Source organism: Rhinoraja longicauda, chromosome 3, assembly GCF_053455715.1.
Source record: "Rhinoraja longicauda isolate Sanriku21f chromosome 3, sRhiLon1.1, whole genome shotgun sequence".
In the NCBI taxonomy this organism is placed as follows: domain Eukaryota; kingdom Metazoa; phylum Chordata; class Chondrichthyes; order Rajiformes; family Arhynchobatidae; genus Rhinoraja; species Rhinoraja longicauda.
The window spans coordinates 12,152,256-12,175,626 of record NC_135955.1 but is presented as its reverse complement, the minus strand read 5'-3'; the positions used below and the strand labels follow the sequence as shown (position 1 = coordinate 12,175,626).

Genomic DNA, 23,371 nt, shown 5'->3' with positions numbered 1-23,371 from the left:
TTGCTTTCAGTGTATAGGTGAGTGGTACAAACTGGGGCTGGGGAGCCATTTATTGATTTTTGAGCTGAAATACTGCTCAATTCTTGTGATATTCTAGTTGCTGTGCTAATCCATGAGAATTCTGGTTACTGCTCCAATGCTCGGAACATTTTAATTACTGCACTAATTTTTGTGACTTTCTCATTTCTGCTCTAAATTCTAGGGACATTGGACCAGTTCTGCTTCAGGAAAGACCTCTCCAAGATCAATGGGTTGCACCTCAGCCACACTGGGACAATGTCGTAGCAGGGAGGTTTATTGGTGCACGAGGAAAAGTTTGAGCCAAACAGGCAAAGTAATGGACTAGTATCCATTAGTATCCATTACTAGTGTGTGGCAACAGAAAAGATAAATAAGGTGCACCAAGATTGTGAGTGGCAGATAGCACTAAAGTAGTAAACATGTGAGTGAGCCTGGTTATTCATAGGTAGAAATATCTATAGGGGAAAATGATGTTACGGAGATAACTACAATACAATACAATATATCTTTATTGTCATTGTACCCAGGGGTACAACGAGATTGGGAATGCGCCTCCCATACGATGCAATAATTTAAGTAATTAACAGCAACCCAACGAAACTAAACAATTGTAACAGTTTTTAGACAGGGTAAAGTGCAAGTTGATCTATGCGTTGTGGCCATCCGGCTCAGCAGGACCGGTTCATAGCAGCTATGGCCCTGGGGATGAAGCTGTTCCTGAGTCTGGAGGTGCGGGCGTAGAAGGCCTTGTATCGTCTGCCCGATGGAAGGAGTTCGAACAGACTGTTGCAGGGGTGTGAAGAGTCTTTGTGGATGCTGGTGGCTTTTCTGAGGCATCGTGTGTTGTAGATGCCCTCCAAGTCTGGTAGCTGTGTTCCGATGGCCCTCTGAGCTCTATGGACTACCCGCTGTAGAGCTTTCCTTTCTGCCTCCGTGCAGCTGAGGTACCACACAGGGATACCATGCGTTAGGATGCTCTCTATGGTGCAGCGGTAGAAGTCGGGGCAGGACCAGGCATTTAATGGTTCTGGCTACAAGATGATAATGGAGACGGGAGGGACATTTTAGATGGGGCGGTAATACTGATTGAGGAAAATTAGTATTGTTTTATTATTTTCATGTATACTGAGATAACCGACAAATTGTTTTGTGTGTTGTCCGGCTAAAGAGAGTAAAGAATATAGCATTACACATGCACAGGAAGTGTTGTTTAAAAATAATGATCGTGGCCACAACAAGGTATATTGGAAGATCGGGAATTCATTCCTAGCATATGAGATGTTATTTTGAGAAAGGTATTATCCCTTGTGCAGGTTTCCACTGTACCTCAGTACATGTGACAACAATAAACCAAAACCAATTTGATTAGAATCAGAATCAACAATGAGAGCAAAGACATTCAGAGCAACACAGGAAAACATTCGGCTGTTCAAGACTGGTCAACAGTCAATATGATTTTGGCTCTTAATCCCAAATCAATACAGAATTGAACTTTGTCCCCATTCCCCTTGATTTCTCCGGCCTGAGAAAATATTCAGCCCCTTGCTGAAGGCAAGAAGTGGCTTGGCTTGAACTACATTGAATTTGATAATTCTCTAGGTGCATTACTCTCAGAGAAGACATTTCGCATCATCTTAGCCTTCCTCACCTTTAAACTATGCCAAGGACACAGTGCCCCTCAGCCCCACTCACGGGCTAATATCTTCATCCAGAAACGTGGGGTCGACAACTAAACACATCCTCCCCAGCTGCTCTGACTCCAGCATTATAATCTGTTCTTTCTCAAACCAATCCTTTACTGTATTTTTAAAGTGTTTGTATTAAAGGTCTTCTCACATACACATATTCCCTTTCTGGAAGACTGCCTAACACATTAAGTACAGCATCAAGAGACTAACCCTGCTGCATTTTCAGGGACACACAAGTCTATCATATAATTAATCATTTCATTCACAGTGAAGCAGCCAGAAAACCAACTGCTGCCCCTTGTTAAAGGATACTTACGATCAGCGGAGACAGGCAGTGCAAAGGCACAAAGCAGAATGAACAGCATTCTCTTCCCTCGCTGAGCTTTCAAATGTCGTTCAGTCTTTCCACTGGCCGAGTAGAACCAAGACTCCTTGCTGTTTCCTGTAGTTTTCTGAATTTTACAGTTAACATTGAGTGTAAAAGGGCTCAGTTAACATTGATTGTAAAAGGGGTCAAGAGACTTTTCAAGAATCGTCAGACAGCTTCAAATGGAGATCCATTTTGAGACTTTGCATTTCAAAGTCCTTGTCTTTGCAGAATCTGAGTGGAACTGGCAGCAGCAACAAGGGCTTCACACTCTGGCTGCTGAACCATCTGTGGTGCATTGCAAAATACACCAGCAGCATTTCAAGTCCACACCGCACTTCACTTAAATCTTGATTAGAAAGAGTTTGCCGAATTCTGAGAAAGTAGACCAGGAACGAAGAAGCAAACCTGTACGTCTTTGGAGTGTGGGAGGAAACTGAAGATCTCGGGGAAAAACCACACGGTCACAAGGAGAACATACAAACTCCTTACAGACAGCACCCGTAGTCAGGATTGAACAAGGGGCCTCTGGTGCTGCAAGCACTGTAAGGCAGCATCTCTACTGCTGTGCCACCGTACCGCCCGCTTCATCTCAATCCATCACCGTATCCGTCCCTTTTCCCCTCCTTCCTTTGTTCATTCCGCTTCTAAAACACAGTTCCGTGTTTCAGCTCGGCTTCTCCCTGTTGCAGCCAGTTCCCACTGGAACAGGTCAGAAGATTCTCGAGTCACTGCCTTGACTTCCTGGGCCAGGCTGACATGATGACTGCTGAGATAATATTCAAGACTTTCATGTGTACGGCTCTCCGTGGCTTGATCCAGAATCCGATATGTGATTAAATGAAAGATGCAACATGGAAACAGGCCCTTCGGCTCACCGAGTTCATGCTGACCATCGATCATCAATTCACACAAGTTCTACGTTATCCCTCTTTCGTATCCACTCCCTACACAACGGAGGCAATTTACAGAGGACAATTCAACCCACAAACCCGCTTGTCTTTGGGATGTGGGAGGAAATCCACATGGTCGTAGAGAGAACGTGCAAACTCCTCACAGACAGAATCCGAGTTCAGGATTGAACCAGGTTCTCTCGTGCTGTGAAGCAGTAGCTCCACCAGATGCACCACTGTGCTGTCTTTCAAGAAGATATTTCTCATCCCTTTCCCCTGTTGAGAATAGAAGGAAGGAGAACAGTTTCATAAGTGGATTTGAGAATAGTGCAAGACAATGGAAGATCACCGATATTTTGATCAATGGTAGAGCAGGTTTGAGTCAGTAGTCTGGCTGTTAGTGTAACTCATAATTATTTTCTTATGTTTGTAATAGGAACGAAAAATTGGTGATGTGGAGAGATAAAGAACAATGAATGAACGATATGCAAAAAAGTAACGATGATAAAGCAACCAGGCCATTGTTAGCTGTTTGTGGGGTGAAAACGAGAAGCTACTGCAACTTGGGTGGGGGAGGGATAGAGAGAGAGGGAATGCCAGGGCTACCTGGAGTGAGAGAAATCAAATTCATACCACTGGGCTTTAAGCTACCCAAGCAAAATATGAGATGCTGTTCCTCCAATTTGCATTTAGCCTCACTCTGACAATGGAGGACACCGAGGACAGAAAGATATGTGTAGGAATGGGAAGGAGAATTAAAGTAACTGGCAACTGGGAAATCAGATAGGTTCAGGCTGGGTAAGCAAAGGTGTTCCATGAAACTTTCGCCCAGTCTCGCCGATGTATAAGAGTCCACATCTTGAACAACAAATACAGTAGATGAGGTTGAAGGAGGTGCAAGTGAACCTCTGCCTAACTTGAAAGGACGGTCGGGGTCCCTGGACAGAGTTGGAGGAGGAGGTAAAGGGACAGGTGTTACATCTTCTGCGGTTGCAGGGGAAGATATCTGGGGAGGGGGCAGTTTGGGTGGGAAGGGATGTGTTAACCAGGGAGCTGTGAAGGGAAGGTCTCTGCAGAAGGCGGAAATGAGTGGAGATAGGAAAATGTGGCTCATGGTGGGATCATGTTGGAGATGGCAGAAATTTCAGAGGATTACGTGTTGTCTAGGACGGCTAACATGACAAATCATGCAGGAACAAAATTCTGCAACATAGAGACCAAACACTGTGTGATGCTTGTTTTTGTTTTATTTTCTGTACTATGGAAGGAATGTTACACCTTTACTATGGAGAAACATTACACCGTTAATTGTATCGCAGTTTGGTTTGCGTACTGCTCTGGCCAAGTTTTCAAGAAATTCCAGAGTTGTGGATGAAGCCCAGTCCATCGCACAGACTACCTTTCTCACCATCGATTTCATCTGCACTTCACACTGCTTTGGGAAAGCAGTCAATATGTTCAAAGTCCAGTTTCACTCTGGTCATTCTCTTCCCTCTTCCATTGGGCATGAGATATAAAAGCTTGAAAGCATGGACCACCAGATTTGAAGAACAGCTTCTTCATTGCTGCCATCAGAACTAAATGGTCCTCCTATGATGTGAAGTCCCAATCTTCCAAACTACCTCAAATACAGACCTTGCACTTATTCTCCATAACTGTAACACTACAATGCCATAATACTATATTCAACACTCTGGTACTTTTGCCCTTTGCATTACATGTTACACTTGTGTATGGCTTGATTGTAATCGTGTATGGTATGATTTGATTGGACAGCCCCCTATTTCAGTACACACACAATAATACACTAATGTCAAAACCTAATACAATGACCAGAAATCAAACAATACTCCATTTTGACACCACCACCTTTTCTTTTGTCTAATGGAGTAGTCTGACTGTTTGTGACTCGTGACTACTTTCCATCATGAAGGGGTTTGAATTGCAGGATTTGGTTGATGTGCTTTGGGTGAAAGATTATATTAATCAATACTTGGAAGTGTTAGAATGTGAGTTGAACCTGAGTGAGAGTGGGAACAGCTCATTCTAACATATCTTGAACTTGATTTCTGCATTGTTTCAATTTCCCTTTTGAAATATTTTTTTCAGAATCTTTGCCCACCCCTAACTTCTCACAAGAAGGTGATGGTGAGAACCTTCTAGAACCACTGCAGTGAAGTTGCACCCACTGGGCTGTTGGCAAGTGAGTTGCAGGATACGGACCCAGTGAAGATGAAAGACAAAATAAATGGGAGTATCCACTCAGCCTCCCTTTCACTTTGATCATGGTCAATCTGCACCATGTCTCAAATCCTGTTCCATGGCAGTTCTCCATTCCCTGATCCTCTAAAGATTTATCAGTCTTCTCATTAAATATCTCTCATGGTCCAACCTCTGCAAAAGACGACTTCAGAAACTTGCAGATACTTCCAGATCAGGGTGGGGTGTGAATGATAAAATCTGCAGGTGATGTTCCCGTGCACCTGCTACCTTTGTCCTTCAAGGTGGAGGTCACAGGTATTGATGGAGCAGGGTGAACGAGTAACTGCACTATACTTTGGAGATGGGTACACACAGCAGCCAAGGCCCAACACTGGAGGAAATGGGTATTTTGTACACGGGTTGGCTGTTGACATCTCCCTCCCGTTTCTGGACCTCACCATCTCCATCACAGGAGAAAAACTAGTGACAGACATTTATTACAAGCCCACCGACTCGCACAGCTATCTGGACTACACTTCTTCCCACCCGGTCCCCTGCAAAAAGTCTATCCCCTACTCCCAATTCCTCCGTCTACGCCGCATCTGCGCCCGGGATGAGGTGTTTCACACTAGGGCTTCCGAGATGTCCTCGTTTTTCAGAAAACGGGGCTTCCCCTCCTCCATTATAGATGAGGCTCTCACTAGGGTCTCTTCTACATCCCGCAGCTCCGCTCTTGCTCCCCATCCCCACACTCGCAACAAGGACAGGATCCCCCTCGTTCTCACCTTCCACCCCACCAGCCAGCGGATCCAACATATTATCCACCAACATTTCCGTCACCTACAACAGGACCCCACCACTGGCCATATCTTCCCATCCCCTCCCCTCTCTGCGTTCCGCAGAGACCGTTCCCTCCGCAACTCCCTGGTCCACTCGTCCCTTCCTACCCAAACCACCCTAACCCCGGGCACTTTCCCTTGCAACCGCACGAGATGCAACACCTGTCCCTTTACCTCCCCCCTCAACTCCATCAAAGGACCCAAACATTTTTTCCAGGTGAGACAGAGGTTCACCTGCACCTCCTCCAACCTCATCTATTGCATCCGCTGCTCTAGATGTCAACTTATCTATATCGGCGAAACCAAGCGCAGGCTCGGCGATCGCTTCGCTGAACACCTGCGCTCGGTCCGCATTAACGCAACTGATCTCCCGGTGGCCCAGCACTTTAACTCCCCCTCCCATTCCCAGTCTGACCTCTCTGTCATGGGCCTCCTCCAGTGCCATAGTGAGGCCCGCCGGAAATTGGAGGAGCAGCACCTCATATTTCGCCTGGGCAGTTTGCGGCCCGGTGGTATGAACGTCGACTTCTCCAACTTCAGATAGCTCCTCTGTCCCTCCCTTCCCCTCCTCCTTCCCAGATCTCCCTCTATCTTCCTGTCTCCACCTATATCCTTCCTTTGTCCCGCCCCCGACATCAGTCTGAAGAAGGGTCTCGACCCGAAACGTCACCCATTCCTTCTCTCCCGAGATGCTGACTGACCTGCTGAGTTACTCCAGCATTTTGTGAATAAATCGATTTGTACCAGCATCTGCAGTTATTTTCTTATATTATAAGAGGTCCCAATCAAAGCAGCTGCTTTCTTCTTTTTAGTGTTGAGTTGTTGAACGCTGTGTTGTCGTCCAAGTAAATGAAAGTTCTTCATCACACTCCTGGCTTGTGCTGTGTAGATGGTGAGTGTCAGCAGGCGATAAGTTGACTCAGACTGACCTGCTCTAATAGGCCCAGTATTTGCATGGCAGTCTAATTAAATGATGGTACCTCCCCCGTCCCACCCTGCCCCCTGCCCGGCCCCCAGAAGATGATGCAGACCTCCTAACATTTGATTTTACAAATTCATAATTTTGATGTTCAAAATTCAGACTTTTACATGAAAATTCATAATATGGCGTGTAATGCAACTGTTCAGCACAAAAAAAGTATGCACGCCAAATGTGCTACATTCATGTGTGAAATGTAGCACATTTGCGTTGCGCTACATTCATGTGTGAAAAACAACTATTATTTCCAACAGTCAGTAGTTCATGGACTACATGTACAATGTCTGGCCTATCATGAGCATATTCTGCTATTTATAGAAAGGTTATTGAACAGAGATACTTTTTGCAACACAAAGACATTTGTTTTGTTTTGTTTTTCCTAGTTTGCTGTTTCCTTACCCATCCCAATTCTCTTGGTATTGAATAAAGGAACAATGGTCATAAAATGTATGACTAAGTTATGAAGAACGATTTGATATATGCGACTCGACTAAGCATACAAAAGTACTTGTTGAAGTAAATTTGCACATTAATTGATAATCAGCCCAAAAAGGTGGTAATTGGCTTTTCTGCTGAGTTTTATATTTTAACCACGTCTTAATTAATTAATATACTTATATATTCTTGTACTTAAATTTAATATTTACTCATTACAGTTCCACCACTGATTTTCTGGCACTCTTGGTTCCAGAGCTTTGCTGGTTAATACAGCCGGCCAAGGAAGTCAGCTTTGGGGATAGATGTGCTGGCTCCAGCTGGGCTAGAGTTCCAGAGCCTCGGCCGCAGGTGGCAAATTCAACCCACCGATCGGCCATGGAAGTTCCGATGATGTCGAGATTGGTTGCCTTGCCCAGCCTAGGTGCCACATTTTCAGGGAGACTTCCAGGGTGGGAGAATTTCTCGCGGAACCCCTAGCGACCTCTAGTGGCTGAATTGACAAATTGGCCATGGCAGTCCCGATGAGGTCGAGATTGGCTGCCTTTTTACACTTACAAAGTCAATTAACCTACATACCTGTACGTCTTTGGAGCGAAGAAGGAAACTGAAGATCTCGGAGGAAACCCACGCAGGTCACGGGGAGATCATACAAACTCCAGCACCCGTAGTCGGGTTATCGAACCCGGGTCTCCAGAGCTGCATTCACTGTAAGGCAGCAACTCTAACGCTGTGCCACCTTGCCGCCCTTGCCTGAATGTTATCCACATTTTGCTCTGTGCAGGCATGGGCTGTATTATTTGCCGAGGAATTACACATTGTGAAATCAATGATCATTTCCATGCGTGACCTGATGATGGAAAGAGGGTTAATGATAAAGCAACTTGATTGAGCCTAAGATATGGCAATATCTCAAGAATCACCACAACCTGGTTCGACATTTGAAGGTGAGTTCTCTGCAGTATGCCTCGCCAAGCATAGCCGAGGAGTCCTCCACCGCTGCTCCAACATGATAAGCCATGTCTGGTCCACGTACTCGGCCTCTTGGAGCGGCGCCCGGACCAGCCAAGCCACAGATAGCTGCAGGGCATCCAAAGGCCCACAACCTAGTCGAGCCCGTGCACTCCCTCCCGCAGCCAGTCTGCTTACCGGCCCTCCAGGAGGGTTCCAGTGGGTCCTCGAGCCAAGGCAATCGAGCCAGGCCTTCCGGGCGTGTTCCAGTATACAACGAGGGTTGCCATCCGTGAAAGGGCAAGTCCCCGGACTCCAGCGGGTGAGTTGGGCCTCCAGAGCGGTTTCCGTCCCCGGAGTGGGCCTTCAACGGGTGAGTGAGGCCCACCGGGCCGGTGAGTCCTCAGTCTACGGGCCGCGGCTCCCTGGGGTACTCCCCTCCGCTGGGCGGCAACTCGGGATATTCTCCCACTCCCTCTTCCCAGTAACTTCAAGTTTGATTCATCTGCAAGTTATTATTATATATCAAGAATTTAAAATGCATTTTACTTTTCGAAGATGCTTCCTTGGTAAAGACAATTTGAGAAAATTCTTATTTGATACCACAGCCACGTTTTTTGCTTCCACAGGAACTTGGTTTCCAAAGAGCTCCACTTCTCCTCTCAACCTTTCTCCCAGTCACAGTTTTGTGGAATATTTCTGGATTTGGGTGTAATCCCAATCTTTCAAACTATATCAAATGCAGACCTTTCAGTACACACAACAATAATAAACTAATGCCGTTACCTGACGCAACGACCAGAAATAGATATAGAGATAAAACGCGGAAACAGGCCCTTCTGCCCACCGGCTCCACGCCAACCAGCGATCCCCGAATATTAACACTATCCCCCACATACACGGGACATTTTTTACATTTACCAAGCCAATTAACCTACAGACCTGTACGTCTTTGGAGTGTGGGAGGAAACCGAAGATCCTGGAGTAAACCCAAGCAGGTCACAGGGAGAACGTACAAACTCCATACAGACAGCACCCGTAGTCGGGATCGAACCCGGGTCTCCGGCGCTGCATTCGCTGTAAAGGGCCTGTCCCACTTAGGCAAATTTTTAGGCGACTGCCGGCGACTGTCAAAGACAAGCTAAGACAACCTACCACATAGACGACGGCAAGCTGACGACAATCGGCGACTCAGTCTTCGCTACCTAGGACGTCCACTATGACAGGGACCACTGCAAGCAAGACAACCAACGAAAACCTGCACTTATGTGGAGGTGTCACAAGCACAACTCACACATAAACAAACCGACAGCAAGGTCCGACCAGTGACATTTCTAGGTATATTTTGCATTCGTGTGAAGTGTACGTATAAAATAACGATTTTGGCATGCAGTTATCCATCTTTCATAGGAATATATTGTTTTTGAATAAAGTTGTTTTTGGTGATTATTAAAAAAATAGGTGTCGAAATTTATTGAATTTGTAAGTACTTTATCATGACATCTCATTCAAAGATTCTAGTCGCATTCATTTTGACCATTAAAATCAAACGCTGACACACGCGCTGCGCTATGACAACACTTTTCATTCATTTATTTAGATCAATGAGGCAAACATATATGCAGGTATTTCACTACATTTATTAAAGGCCAAAGCTCACACAAAGTCAGACACTACTAACACAAATATAAACTGAGTTTTACTGCTATGCTGTTTGTATGGGGTATGCACACCTGACCATTTCAAACGTCACTGTCGCAGAGAAATTTCATACCGGACGATTTCTCAGCGACGCGCCGAGATCCACTACCATTCTTTGATGACTACTCAGGATCATGCCAGCAACACACCGGTGAACTGTCGGCGACAGCCTAGTCACTGGCAGTCGTCTTAAAATCACCTAAGTGGGACAGGCCCTTAAGGCAGCAACTCTACCGCTGCGCGACCATGCTGCCCTTGCCTGAATGTTATCCACATTTTGCTCTGTGCAGGCATGGGCTGCATTATTTGGCGAGGAATTACACATTGTGAAATCATGATCATTTCCATGCGTGACCTGATGATGGAAAGAGGGTTATTGATATAGCAACTTAAAGTGATTGAGCTTAAGATATGGCAATACCTCAAAAATCACCACAACCTGGTTGGAATGCAAAGGAGAGTCCTCTGCAATGTGCAATCCTTTGTATGGTATTTCCACGCCATTAAAATGCCACACAACATGACGATTAATCCGACATTCCCACATTCCATGAACTCCAGGCACATACGGACACACCTCTGTCCCCTCCTCTCACACCTATAATTAATGACTTTCCCTCATTGCACCATGAACCCATTTAGCTGGTGTATCAGAGAATCACAGTCCAGATTGAACAGCTTCAGTTTCTCCAGTCAATCCACATAACTGAACTTTCTCATCTCGAGAGGCATTTTAGATATATTGCTTTGCTCTACGTCCGATCTGTCATAAAATATTGGCCGGCAGACATTTATGGAAGGTTCATCAAGATTCCCTTATTCTGAAAAATAAGTCTGAAGAAGGGTCTCGACCCGAAACGTCACCCATTCCTTCTCTCCAGAGATGCTGCCTGTCCCGCTGTTACTCCAGCTTTTTGTATCTATCTCCCTTATTCTTGTCCCCTTTGCAGATGCATATGTAGCCCAGAAGCACATATGTTTAAAAAAAACTCTTGCTCAGACTGAGCGGCCACTTTCAAGGAACCATGTACAAGACTACCAAACGTAATTTCCTTTGTACTACTAGACAATGGTGTCCACTCGTTCAAATTTCAGCCTTCAAATGTATAATTGTTCAATATTAAATTCCACTTGGTGCCTGCTCATCCTTTCTAACCCTGCATTTATCAGTTTGGATACAATTATTATTATCCTCACTCTTTGCGGTACTTTAGTAGAGTTGCGGTAGAGTTGCTGCCTTACAGCGAATGCAGCGCCGGAGACTCAGGTTCGATCCTGACTACGGGCGCCGTCTGTACGGAGTTTGTACGTTCTCCCCGTGACCTGCGTGGGTTTTCTCCGAGACCTTCCGTTTCCTCCCACACTCCAAAGACGTGCAGGTATGTAGGTTAATTGGCTGGGCAAATGTAAAAATTGCCCCTAGTGGGTGTAGGATTGTGTTAGTGTGCGGGAATTGCTGGGCGGCGTGGACCTGGTGGGTCGAAGGGCCTGTTTCTGCGCTGTATCTCTAAATCTAAATCTAAAAAAAAATTTTTTGTCACATGCACCCAAGTACAGTGAAATTCATTTATGTACACAGTTCAGTACAAGTATCACTATACATAATCACTTAGATACGTACGCCATGTCTGGTCCATGTGCTCGGTCTCTTGGAGCGGTGCTTGGACCCAGGTAGATGCAGGGCATCCAAAGGCCCACACTCCCTCCAGTCCGTGCTCTCCCTCCCGCAGCCGGTCTGCTTACTGGTCCTCCAGGAGGGTTCTAGTGGGTCCTCGATCTGAGGCAATTGAGCCAGGCCTTCCGGGCGGGTTCCAGTCTACGCCAAGTGTTGCAGTTCCACCATCCGCGAAGGGCAAGTCCCCGGACTTTGGCAGGCAAATTGGGCCTACCGAGCGGTTTCCATCCCCGGCGTGGTCCTTCAGCGGGTGAGTCAGGCCCACCGGGCAGGGGAGTCCTCAGTCTACGGGCCGCGGCTCCCTGGGGTACTCCCACCGCCATGCAGCACCTCGGGAAATTATCCCCCACCACGTGCTCGTTCTTCCCTGCAACTTCAAGTTTAGTTCTTCTGTATGTTATTATTATATATTAAGAATTTCAAATGCATTTTCCTTTTCAAAGATGCTTCCATGGTAAAGACAATTTGAGAAGATTCTTATTTGATACCACAGCCACGCTTTCTGCTTCCACTGCTACTTGGTCTCCAATGAGCTCCACTTCTCCTCTCAACCTTTCTCCCAGTCACATTTTTGTGGAATATTTCCAGATTTCCTTTCGTTGGTTTTGATGTTCTGAATGGCATTTAATTCATGGGGCTCTTTTTAAATCTTCTTTCCCTCCGACTCACCTACTTCCAGCCAATACTCGCTCTCACTGCTTCTGGCTGCTGCTTCTCTCCAACCTTCACGGAAAACACTTAAACCGGGCTTTTGGCACTCTTTTTAAATCTCATTCTCGTTGCTTCTGGCTGCTTTTGCTATTCTATTTTGTCAAATTTTTAATTGAATCTTTTTTGTTTGTTATATTATCTGTTGAGTGCAGTGTTTGCAAACCTGTTATGCTACAAGTAAGAATGTAATTGTTCTTTTTCGGTACATATGACAATAAAACATTCTTAATCCTCTTGAATTGTCCATAAGGCGATGAATCTGGGGGAAATTCAATGGGAATGCACAAGGAACAGGATCAGTCAACATGGCTCACAGAGTGCTGGAGGAACTCAACGGGTCAGGCAGCATCTCTGGACAACATGGATAGCTGTTGGTTTGGGTCAAAACCCTTCTTCTGAAAACTGCAGTTTCTTCTTCTGAGTTGTCTCAATCCAAAAAGGACGCATATCCCTGTTCTCCAGAGATGCTGCCTGGATCTTTGGATACAATCCGAAGTCTCCCACTCCTGACCCACCTGGAACTGTAGATCGACGTTCCAGACCCGCAGCTCTGGGTCAATCAAATGGTTCCTGGCGTTGCGGACGAGTCTGACAAACTGTATGCACATCTTGAGGGAGCTTCGACGTTGTATCGCCGGCCATTTTGTGCAGTTCTTTACTTAGCAGCTCGGCCATCTTAGCACACTGCAGCACATTCTTCAATGAGGCGTCCGATTCCTTGAGAACCGCCTGCTGGATGAATGAGTGCCTGCAGCCCATGACCATACGGCGATGCATCGGCGGCCAGCGAGATCGGCTAAAAATGGGTCATAGTGGACCAAACGCATCTTCTGGGCGAGCATCTCCGTCAACCTGGTGAATGCATGGTCACACTCTGTGTACAGACAGAGATAACCATCCCTTTGTCCTGTGCAGCGCCACCTACTGCAAGGAGTGAGAGGAGGAGAGATCCTGAGGGAGAGGAAGAGATCCAAAGGGATAAGGAGAGATCCAGAGGGATAGGGAGTGATCCGGAGAAAACATACCCTGCTGGTCTGACCGTGTGGTGTGATGGAAGCTGAGTGTCCGTGGAAGTTTCTAGAATGCGAGTGAATCCACCCACCGCATCCCCTTCCCCTTCGTGGGCAAACTGCATGTAAGTAGGATCTGTACTGGAGGGCATTAGATGGTCAGAATGGACGTAATGGGCCTAGTGCCAGTTCCTGTGCTCTGTGTATTCCATGTCTATGAATTATTCAACAATTTCTGTTGGCAGTTTGATATTTGTACAATCTTCTCCACTCCAGTCTAAGCCCTTTCCTGAATGTTTCCCCAACAGAGAGAAATATCAGGAATCAGTGGCTGAACCTTGCACCTCTGCTCACAGCGCTCCCTTTTTTAATATCCACACCCTGGTCTTCTGCCCTTCCTCAACTTTACTCCCATTTGATTTACAGTCTTCTGTGTTGCTCTTTGTCGTTATTTGTCAAGGAGTCATGTTATTTTTCTGTCCTGGTACAAAAGGGCTGCCTTTTCGTCTGATTCTTTTGGTGAATCGTATTCCATAAAATCGTCCTGTAAAAGTCTGCAAAAGTTGGGGTGTGAATAGGGAAAAGGTAGAGATACAAAGTTTTATTGAGCAGCATGGGGGTAATTGTGAAATGTTCACAGTTCCATCAGCGCTTGTTCACACATTTCTCCCATAGATCAGATCCACCCTTGTTCTTGACATACCATCTGATAGATCTATTCCATTCACCCTTGATTTGTCCACGGGACAGCTCTTTGAACGCCTCTTCGTATAGTGACCCATGAACAGCCAGCAGACAGAGGTCTCCCATCCCATAACACATCTCATCACTTTCCACAAAAACCACCAACCTGACAATTCCTCAAACTCATGCTGCTTGTTTCTATCTCAGATCTCCTGGAGTGGAAAGCCTCTTCTTGAGATGATTTCAAGATGAAGGTATCAAAAAATGCTGGAGTAACTCAGCAGGTCAGGCAGCATCTCTGGAGAGAAGGAATGGGTGACGTTTCAGGTCGAGATACTTGTTCAGACTGGATTTCAAGATGGGTGATATCCACTCTAGGAGATCTGGGATGTCCTCCTTTTAGAGGAAACGTGGTTGCCCCCCACACTCCACAACACCGTACAGTTGTGGATGATAAACCTGTGTCTCCTTCATTCGTACAGCTCCTCCCCTTCCCCAGGCGGAACACATTTAGAGTTCCCCTGGCCCTTATCTTTTACCCCACCAGCCTCCACATCCACGATAACATTCTGTGACATTTCCACCAACTTCAACACAATGCCCACCCCAGGTCTTATCTTCATCTCGCCTCCCATTTCTGAATTGACAAGAGACCATTTGGCCCCTGCACCCAGGTGCGCTCATCCCTCCACAATCACGTCTCCCTTTCCACTGCCACTTTCCCCTGTAACCGTAAAATGCACTGGACGCAATTGCCCCAAATGTCTCATCTTCTGCAACGTTTCCTGAAGGTTGGCATGTGTCAAATGCAACAAATGGTGCTTGAGAGAAATAAACAAACTACACACCAGTTAGCCTCACACAATTAGCATTTATTTTGGTGGAATCTGTACATGTGATAACAGCACACTTTGAAAGTTTCAAGGGATTAGATAAAATCAATTCATATTATACTGAACATAGAACAGTACAGCCCAGGAGCAGGCCCTTCGGCCCATCATGTCCCTACCAAAATTGATGGCAAGGTAAACTAATCTGCCTGCATGTGATCCACATTCCCCCCTTCCCTGCATATCCACGTGCCTATCTAATTGCCCCTTAGATGCCCTGTTGTATCTGATTCCACAAAACCTGGCAGGGCATTCCAGGCCCCATCACTCTATGTAGAAAAAAACCTGCCCCTCGTATTAAAACTATACCCTCTAGTCTTAGCCATTTCTACCTGGGGAAAAGTTTTGACTGTCCACCTGATCTCTGCCTCTCATAGCTCTTCTATCAGATTTTCCCTCAATCTCCGAGTCTCCAAAGAAAACAATCCAAGTATGTCCAACCTCACCTCATAGCTCATACTTTCTAATCCAGGTAAATCTTCTCTGCACCCTCTCCAAAGAGCTTCCACATGCTTCCTGTACTGGGGCTATCAGAATTGCACACATTTTTATTTATTCAAGGTTTGACAACCCTGCTGGGAGTTTTTTTCTAAGCATGTAATTGGTAGGAAAATATGAGCGGGTGCAGTGTATTTGGATGTTCAGAAGATCTTTAATCAAATACCACATTCATGTAGGTATGCAAAAATCAAGCACTGATATTGGGGGAATGAAATCTAATTGGAACCAGTGGGCCGTAGAATGACGGTAATGGTGTTAAGATGTGTGGAAGACAGTTAGGAAAAGGCTTGCAGTCACATACTTGCCGTTTCATTTCCCCCTAAAATTGGGTACGTGTACATGAAACACAAGAGACTTGCGTGCAGGTATTGTAAGCAGTTGTAAAGACAAATGGAATGCTGTTTGTTATTGCACAAGATGAGTGTATAAAAGTAAGGATGTTTTAATGCAACATTACAGAGTACATTTCCCCCATCATACTAATTCAGCTAATGTTTTCCCCTCTCACTTAAACCATCTATATGTCTGTGCCGGCCCACTGTGCCTCATCACTTCCTAACCCACCTATCTTTGCATCATCAGATAGCGTCTCTGCAGGACCTTTGGTGCTTTCATCCATTGTTTGCTTTGGACACACTGTTCCTTTTATATACTTGCAGAAGCTCCTTGTATCTGTTTTATATTTACCAATTTTCTCCATTAATCCTGTTCTTATAATTTTTTAAGATGTTTACTTCTGTCTTACAATTTCCCAATCCTCTTATAAATAATCTTCACAACATTACTGTAGACATTTACTTTCATTTTGAAACTACTTTAGCCAACTGCCATCTCACTATTGTATATGTCATTATTAAAGTTTAGCACACTGGCTTCAGACACAAGTGAACTGGGTACCAGATTCTTCAATGTAATCATCACTCTTTACCAGGAGATGTCATCTCGTGTCACAAGACGTGCCCAATCCTTGAACCCAACCACCAGTCCAATTTGGGTAAAGCCCATATTCCGGCTGTTCCGTTATTGGAAATTCTCCCTTGCAGAATTCACAAATCACCAGTGAAAAAATTGAGATGAAGAATAAAATATGCACTTTTGGAATTAGTGTGAAAAAAATATTATATGGTTTCAGCATACACGCAACGCTCCATAATGCAGGGGACACCTGTGATCTGTGAAGGAAAAGGGAATGTCTCTCCAGAGTGCAGAGGATACTCAATGGGTCAGGCGGCATCTGTGCAGAGAGAAAGAGTTCATGCTTCTGATTGAATAGCTGTGACAATAAATAAAGATTGTTGGTGCAGAAAGAAACATAGAAACATAGAAAATAGGTGCAGGAGTAGGCCATTCGGCCCTTCGAGCCTGCACCGCCATTCAATATGATCATGGCTGATCATACAGCTCAGTAGCCTGTACCTGCCTTCTCTCCATACCCCCTGATCCCTTTAGCAAAAAGGGCCACATCTAACTCCCTCTTAAATATAGCCAATGAACTGGCCTCAACTACCTTCTGTGGCAGAGAATTCCACAGACTCACCACTCTCTGTGTGAAGAAATGTTTTCTCATCTCGGTCCTAAAAGACTTCCCCCTTATCCTTAAGCTGTGACCCCTGGTTCTGGACTCCCCCAACATCGGGAACAATCTTCCCGCATCTAGCCTCTCCAACCCCTTAAGAATTTTATATGTTTCTATAAGATCCCCCCTCAGTCTTCTAAATTCCAGCGAGTACAAGCCCAGTCTATCCAGTCTTTCCTCATATGAAAGTCCCGCCATCCCAGGGATCAATCTGGTGAACCTTCTCTGTACTCCCTCTAAGGCAAGAACGTCTTTCCTCAGGTTAGGAGACCAAAACTGCACACAATACTCCAGGTGCGGTCTCACCAAGGACCTGTACAACTGCAGCAGAACCTCCCTGCTCCTAAACTCAAATCCTCTTGCTATGAATGCCAACATACCATTCGCTTTCTTCACTGCCTGCTGCACCTGCATGCTTGCTTTCAATGACTGGTGCTCCATGACACCCAGGTCACGTTGCATCTCCCCTTCTCCCAATCGGTCACCATTCAGGTAATACTCTGCTTTCCTGTTCTTGCCGCCAAAGTGGATAACCTCACATTTATCCACATTATATTGCATCTGCCATGCATTTGCCCACTCGCCTAATCTATCCAATTCACTCTGCAGCCTCCTAGCATCCTCTTCGCAGCTAACACTGCCACCCAGCTTCGTGTCATCCGCAAACTTAGAGATGTTGCATTCAATTCCCTCATCCAAATCATTAAGAGTGAGATAGAGAGAGAGGGACAGCGATAAAAGAATGTCTTATGGGGCGAGGCCGGGTTTCCATCGTAATAAGCGATTGACAAAGCTATCTGGGCATTTAGAAAGAGAACACAAAGGAACACGTAGAAGCTGCAAATGCAAGCCAGAGATACAGGAAATGGCCACAGACCAGGCCGTGCCCGCAGAGAGAAGAAAACGAGTTCATAATGCAGATGGATTATCTACAGCAGAGCTGACCAGCTTTGACACAAACAGAGAAAGTGAGTAAACTGATATTGTTGATTGCAGAGTCTAGCCTGGAACACCTCACCCATGCACAGTTCCGAGTAAATGGCGGAATGGCACGGAAGAGCAGATCATGGAGTCGCAAAGGGAATGGTCCCCTCAGGATGCTGAAAGTGTAGGCAGGTGGAAGATGTGTCTGTTGGTGTACCCGCACCGATGGTAACAGAAGAAAAAAAGGTTGATCCACTGAATGCAGAGACCAGTGGGTGGGAAATGAGGATCAGGGAAAATCTATTCTTGCTCTGCCCAGGGGAAGGAATTAGCAAAGATGTTCATGAAATAGATTCAAAGCTCCAAGGCCTCTGTCAGCTAAGTTTGAGAATAAGCCATGGTTTAGGAAGAAGGAAGACAGCTAGGAGGCATGTGAAATTTGAGTTCTATGTGGATGCAGGAATCAGCAGCAATGCAGTTGCAAATGCATTGGACGCACTGCTGAGTCGGACTGACCCGAGGACAGCTCCACGTAACCCACAGACGCACGGTCATAGCTGTGGGATATAGCATCGCCTCGCCCCAAAGTTACATTGCCTGATTCACATCACCTGAACCTGAAACTGCCACTGGGGGGAGCAGCATCGCTCCTGTTGACACCGGCATTGGAGCTCAGATGGTGACGTTCACCTCTCTTCAACCAGCAGAAAGTGAAGCCAATCATAAGAAAATAGACCGCATAAATGGCAGCCCAAATGGCCAACGCTCTTAGTCCATCCTCGAATAGGTGGATCTCACGCATGTCTCTCTGGTGTTCATTCACAGCCACACACGTGTATTTCCCTGGCATCCTGGGGTGAAGCAGCTCTCCCACAGTCAGTAGTTTCTCTGGATCATGTGTGACCCTCATCTCACTACTGTTCACGGGCAGTGTGCTGTTCCCTGGGCCGATCCACATGATGTTTGCAGGGGGCTTCCTTTCAGCCCTGCACACAAGGGTTTTTTCTCCAGTTACATTGCCGCTCCCAACAAACAGCTCCAGGGTGGTGGCTGGGACTTGGAGAAGGAAGAAATTCAATTTAAACTCATTGAATTAATCATTATTGATGCTGTGTGCGGATAGAGTCCATCTGAATGAGGATTGGAAGAAGACACGTAGGAGTCTGCAGTGAAATATTTGCAGATATGATAGTGTCTTTGAGAAGCACATGGATCTACGGGAAATGGAGGGATATGGATCATGTGTCGGCAGATAATATTAGTTTAACTTACCATTATGTTCTGCACAGACACTGTGGGCCAAAGGGGCTGTCCCTGTGCTGCACTGTTCTATGCTCTAATATTCAGTGAGAGAACATACAGGATCCTGGAGTGGATGTGAATGAAAGAGACTGATGCAAATACCCCAGGACGGTCTGTGGATCTTTGCAACACAGACCCTGTCACAGATACAGGGTCTGGAGGTTCAGCAGGTGAATGTGGTTCTGAATCTCTGACCCTGCTGCAGGGAGCTCTGTGCATCCTGGCCGGAATCAGTACTGTCTTCCAACCACTAGGGGCGGTGCTGAGCGAGGGCAGCCCAGAGCAAGGAATGGATTGGGCCGATCTCGGCTCCACCTGTCACTGATCTCATGTCCTCTTACAGTTGATCATGTGATTTTGTCGTTCACAGCACAATACAGACAGATCTTTCCTTACCCACAACCTCCAGTTTGGTCTCATCCTGAGTCACCGTCTCCTGTGTGGAATTCCTGACCCAAACGTGACAGAAATAGTCACTGCTGTCGTTCAGTCTGAGCTCCTTCACTCTGATAGAGGCTTCTCCCTGGTCTAGTTTTCCCACCAGCTCATATCGACCTCCTCCCTTTATAGGGACATTGTAGGGAGGGTTCACAGAGTGATTAAAGACTGTGGACTCTTCCCGTGGACTCCCCTTCATCCAGCGGATCGTGATGGGGCTGGGATTCCTGATCGAGGGACTGAAGGGGCAGGGCAGTGTGGCAGTGCCATTCTCCCTCCCAATCACCATGGATGCTCTGACATTATTACCTTGCGTAGAGAAGAGTTTTAAAGTGTGAATATGATTTAGAAATTGAATACAATAACCACACAGTCTTTATCAATAGTTCATCCATACTTGTGACTTGGATTCTCCATCCCATTCCCACTCTGATCTAGCTGTTCCTGTCCTCCTGCACTATTCTAATAAGGGCCAATCTCAAGTAAAGACACCTCAGCTTCAGTCTGAACACGATGGAGCCTTCAAGGCTCCCAGTGAGCCTTGACCTTGAAGACCGGGAACCGGAGAGGAGGATGGAATGAATGAATGAATGAATGAATGAATGAATGAATGAATGAATGAATGAATAGGTTTATTGGCCAAGTATGTGCATATACAAGCAATGTGCCATGGTGCTTTGCTCACAAATGACAACACAAAAATACAGTTAACAATTAAGAAGAAAGCATAAACCCATCAAAACATTAAGGATACAACATTACGGTCTAAACATGTGGGTGAAAATAAACCAGAGCAAAAACGAGACTACATACTTTGGTTATTGAGTAGAACTACTAGTGGAAAAAAGCTGTTTTTATGTCTGGCTGTGGCTGCTTGGACAGTCCGGTGTTGCCTTACAGAGGGAAGTGCTTCAAAGATTTTGTGGCCAGTGTGAGAGGGGTCAGAGATGATCTTGCCCGCTCGCTTCCTGGCCCTTGCAGTGTATAGTTCATCAATGGGGGGAAGGTTGCAGCCCACAACCTTCTCAGCTGTGCGAACGATCCGTTGCAGTGTCCGGATGTCGTGCTTGGTGGCTGAGCCAAACCAGACCATGATGGAGAAGGTGAGGACAGACTCAATGATAGCAGTATAGAATTGGACAACTCAAAAATACAGTGGCAGATTGTGTTTCCTTAGTTGTCGCAGGAAGTACATCCTCTGTTGGGCCTTTTTGACTGTGGAGTCGATGGTGGTCCCCCCATTTAAGGTTCCTGGAGATGATGGTTCCAAGGAACTTAAATGACTCCACAGATGTGACTGTGGTGTTGTTGATAGTGAGTGGGGGGATGGGAGAGGGAGCTCTTCGAAAGTCTACAATTAGTTCCACTGTCTTAAGAGCATTGAGCTCGAGGTTGTTACGATGGCACCAGGACGCCAGCTGTGTCACTTCCCATCTGTAGGCAGATTCCTCCCCATCCTGGATCAGTCCAATCAGGGTTGTGTCGTCCGCAAACCTGAGGAGCTTGACAGAGGAGTCTATGGAGGTGCAGTCGTTGGTGTAGAGAGAGTAAAGGAGGGAGAATAAAGGCACGGTTAACTGAATCAGGAGGGCTGGGGGCTGGAGTCTTATGGTCTGCACCCTAAGCTCATCTGTGGGAGGCACGGCTCATAGGATCATATGTGATAGGTGTAGAATTAGACCATTCAGCCCATCAAGTCTACTCCGCCATTCAATCATGGCTGATCTATCTTTCCTAATCCCATTCTCCTGTCTTCTCATAACCTCTGACAACTGTACTAATCAGGAATTATGTACTAGGGGGGGTTGTGCTTATTTATGAAAACTAATATTCTTGCTGATATGTATGCAAAAATGTATTTCACTGTACTTGGTACATGTGATAATAAAGAAACCATTGAACCGAAAATAGACACAAAATGCTGGAGTAGTTCAGCGGGCAGGCAGCATCTCTGGATAGAATGAATGGGTGATGTTTCGGGTTGAGACCCTTCTTCAGAAGAACTGAGACAGTATCGCAGATGCTGTCAGTTCTGATACAAACAGCGAGCAAGTCATCAGAAATTGTTCCATTTAAGTTGACCCAATGAACCATTGAGTCAACATTGAATACAACAATTTCTGGTAAATTTCTCGCTGTTTGTATCAGAAGTTCTGCAGCAGGTTATTCATCTGCGATACTGACTCCTTTCTCCTCTCTCCACTGACACTGCCTCATCTGCTGGGTGTTTCTTGCATCTCTGACGTGCATTTTGCAGCTCTAGTTTATATCTTTGTTCGTGTTCTCTGTCACCAATTTCCTTCCTTAATTTACCAACTAGATAATTTCATCAACAGCAAACCTAGACTCACCCTTTCAGAGATATTACCTATTTCCGATCCACCCTCTATCCACCCTCCTATTTCCGATACAACCTCTGAAACTTCAGCTAACTTATTGAAATTGCAATAATCGTTGAGAGAATAACTGATCAATATTCCATTTTTGCTTATCTTCAGTAGAACTGGTTAGTTCTGATAAAAGAGAGAAAAAGTATCATCCAGAATTCTTGAATTCAATGGAGTCTGGAATGAAGATGTGAGCCCTGTTCTTCAAATTGCATTGACTGGTTATAAGGAAGTCACAAAAAATAGTCAGAGGGGGAATTGCAATGAGGATTAAAATTACAAGCAACAGAAAGCTCAGGATTAACCATGCAGATTGAATAAAAGGTTTTCCCTCGTTTCCCCACCCATCAACTGCATTTACTCCTTGGGGAAGCAGCCAACATAATCAAGGATCACTCACACCCGAGTTACTCTCTCTCACCCCCTCCCCATTACCAGAACCAGAGGCTGACAATAATGTCACTGGTTGTCCCATGATTCTTCCATGAACACCAGCAATGGAGATTAGACATGATGTTCACCTATGTCCAACCACTAGAAAGTGAAGCCAATCACAAGAAAGTAGACCAGAAAAATGGCAGCTCCAATGATCAACCTGTCCATTCCCTCCGCACACACAGGTATCTCCCGATACATTATCACTCCCAACAGACAGCTCCAAGATGGTCATCCATTCCTTCTCTCCAGAGATGCTGTCTGTCCCGCTGAGTTACTCCAGCATTTTGTGTCTATCTTCGATTTCGACCAGCATCTACAGTTCCTTCCTACGCAAGCTGAGATTAGTTTAGCTTGACATCATGTTTAGCACAGCCTTTTCTGTGCTGTACTGCTGTATGTACTATATATCAAACAGCACTGAAACAGGCTCTTAGGCCCATTGAGCTGTGTCAATTATCAAACATGAATTTAGACCAATCCTATGTGATTCTTCCCATCTTCCCATTGACCTCTATCTCCCTGCCCTGCAATTCTATCCCTGACCTACACACCAGGGATAATTTACAGCAGCCAATACACCCACCAACCCACACATCAGTGGGACGTGGGAAGAAAGAGGAAACCAATATGGTCACAGGGAAAACATGCAAACTTCACATTGCTAGGACTGGAGGTTAGAGTCAAACGCTGGCAGCAGCTCGACTCCATCATTGTGCTGCCCTCAATCAAAGAGGGAATTGAGAAGAAAATGTTTTCCCC

At 45.7% G+C, this 23,371-nt stretch overlaps 1 protein-coding gene across 1 annotated transcript; it reads right to left on the bottom strand.

Annotated features, from left to right (window-relative positions):
* Positions 1–13,160: 13,160 nt before the first annotated feature.
* Positions 13,161–20,209, bottom strand: LOC144611579 (sialic acid-binding Ig-like lectin 15). Its single transcript, XM_078430753.1, has 5 exons — positions 20,185–20,209; positions 19,746–20,096; positions 18,738–19,103; positions 14,701–14,793; positions 13,161–13,336 (listed from the first exon to the last, which is right to left on the bottom strand). The coding sequence occupies exons 1-5, from the start codon at positions 20,207–20,209 to the stop codon at positions 13,161–13,163; spliced, it is 1,011 nt and encodes a 336-aa protein (XP_078286879.1).
* Positions 20,210–23,371: the final 3,162 nt, after the last annotated feature.

What these genes read in the sequence shown, in the direction of transcription:
- LOC144611579 (XM_078430753.1), bottom strand. Translation starts at nt 20,209, where the DNA reads ATGGGATGGAGAATCCAAGTCACAA. An exon ending in GACCAAACTGGAGGTTGTGG is followed by an intron (nt 19,104 to 19,745) that starts GTAAGGAAAGAT and finishes TCCTTCTCCAAG; the next exon opens with TCCCAGCCACCACCCTGGAG. An exon ending in TTTCTGCTGGTTGAAGAGAG is followed by an intron (nt 14,794 to 18,737) that starts GTGAACGTCACC and finishes TTGTCAATTCAG; the next exon opens with AAATGGGAGGCGAGATGAAG.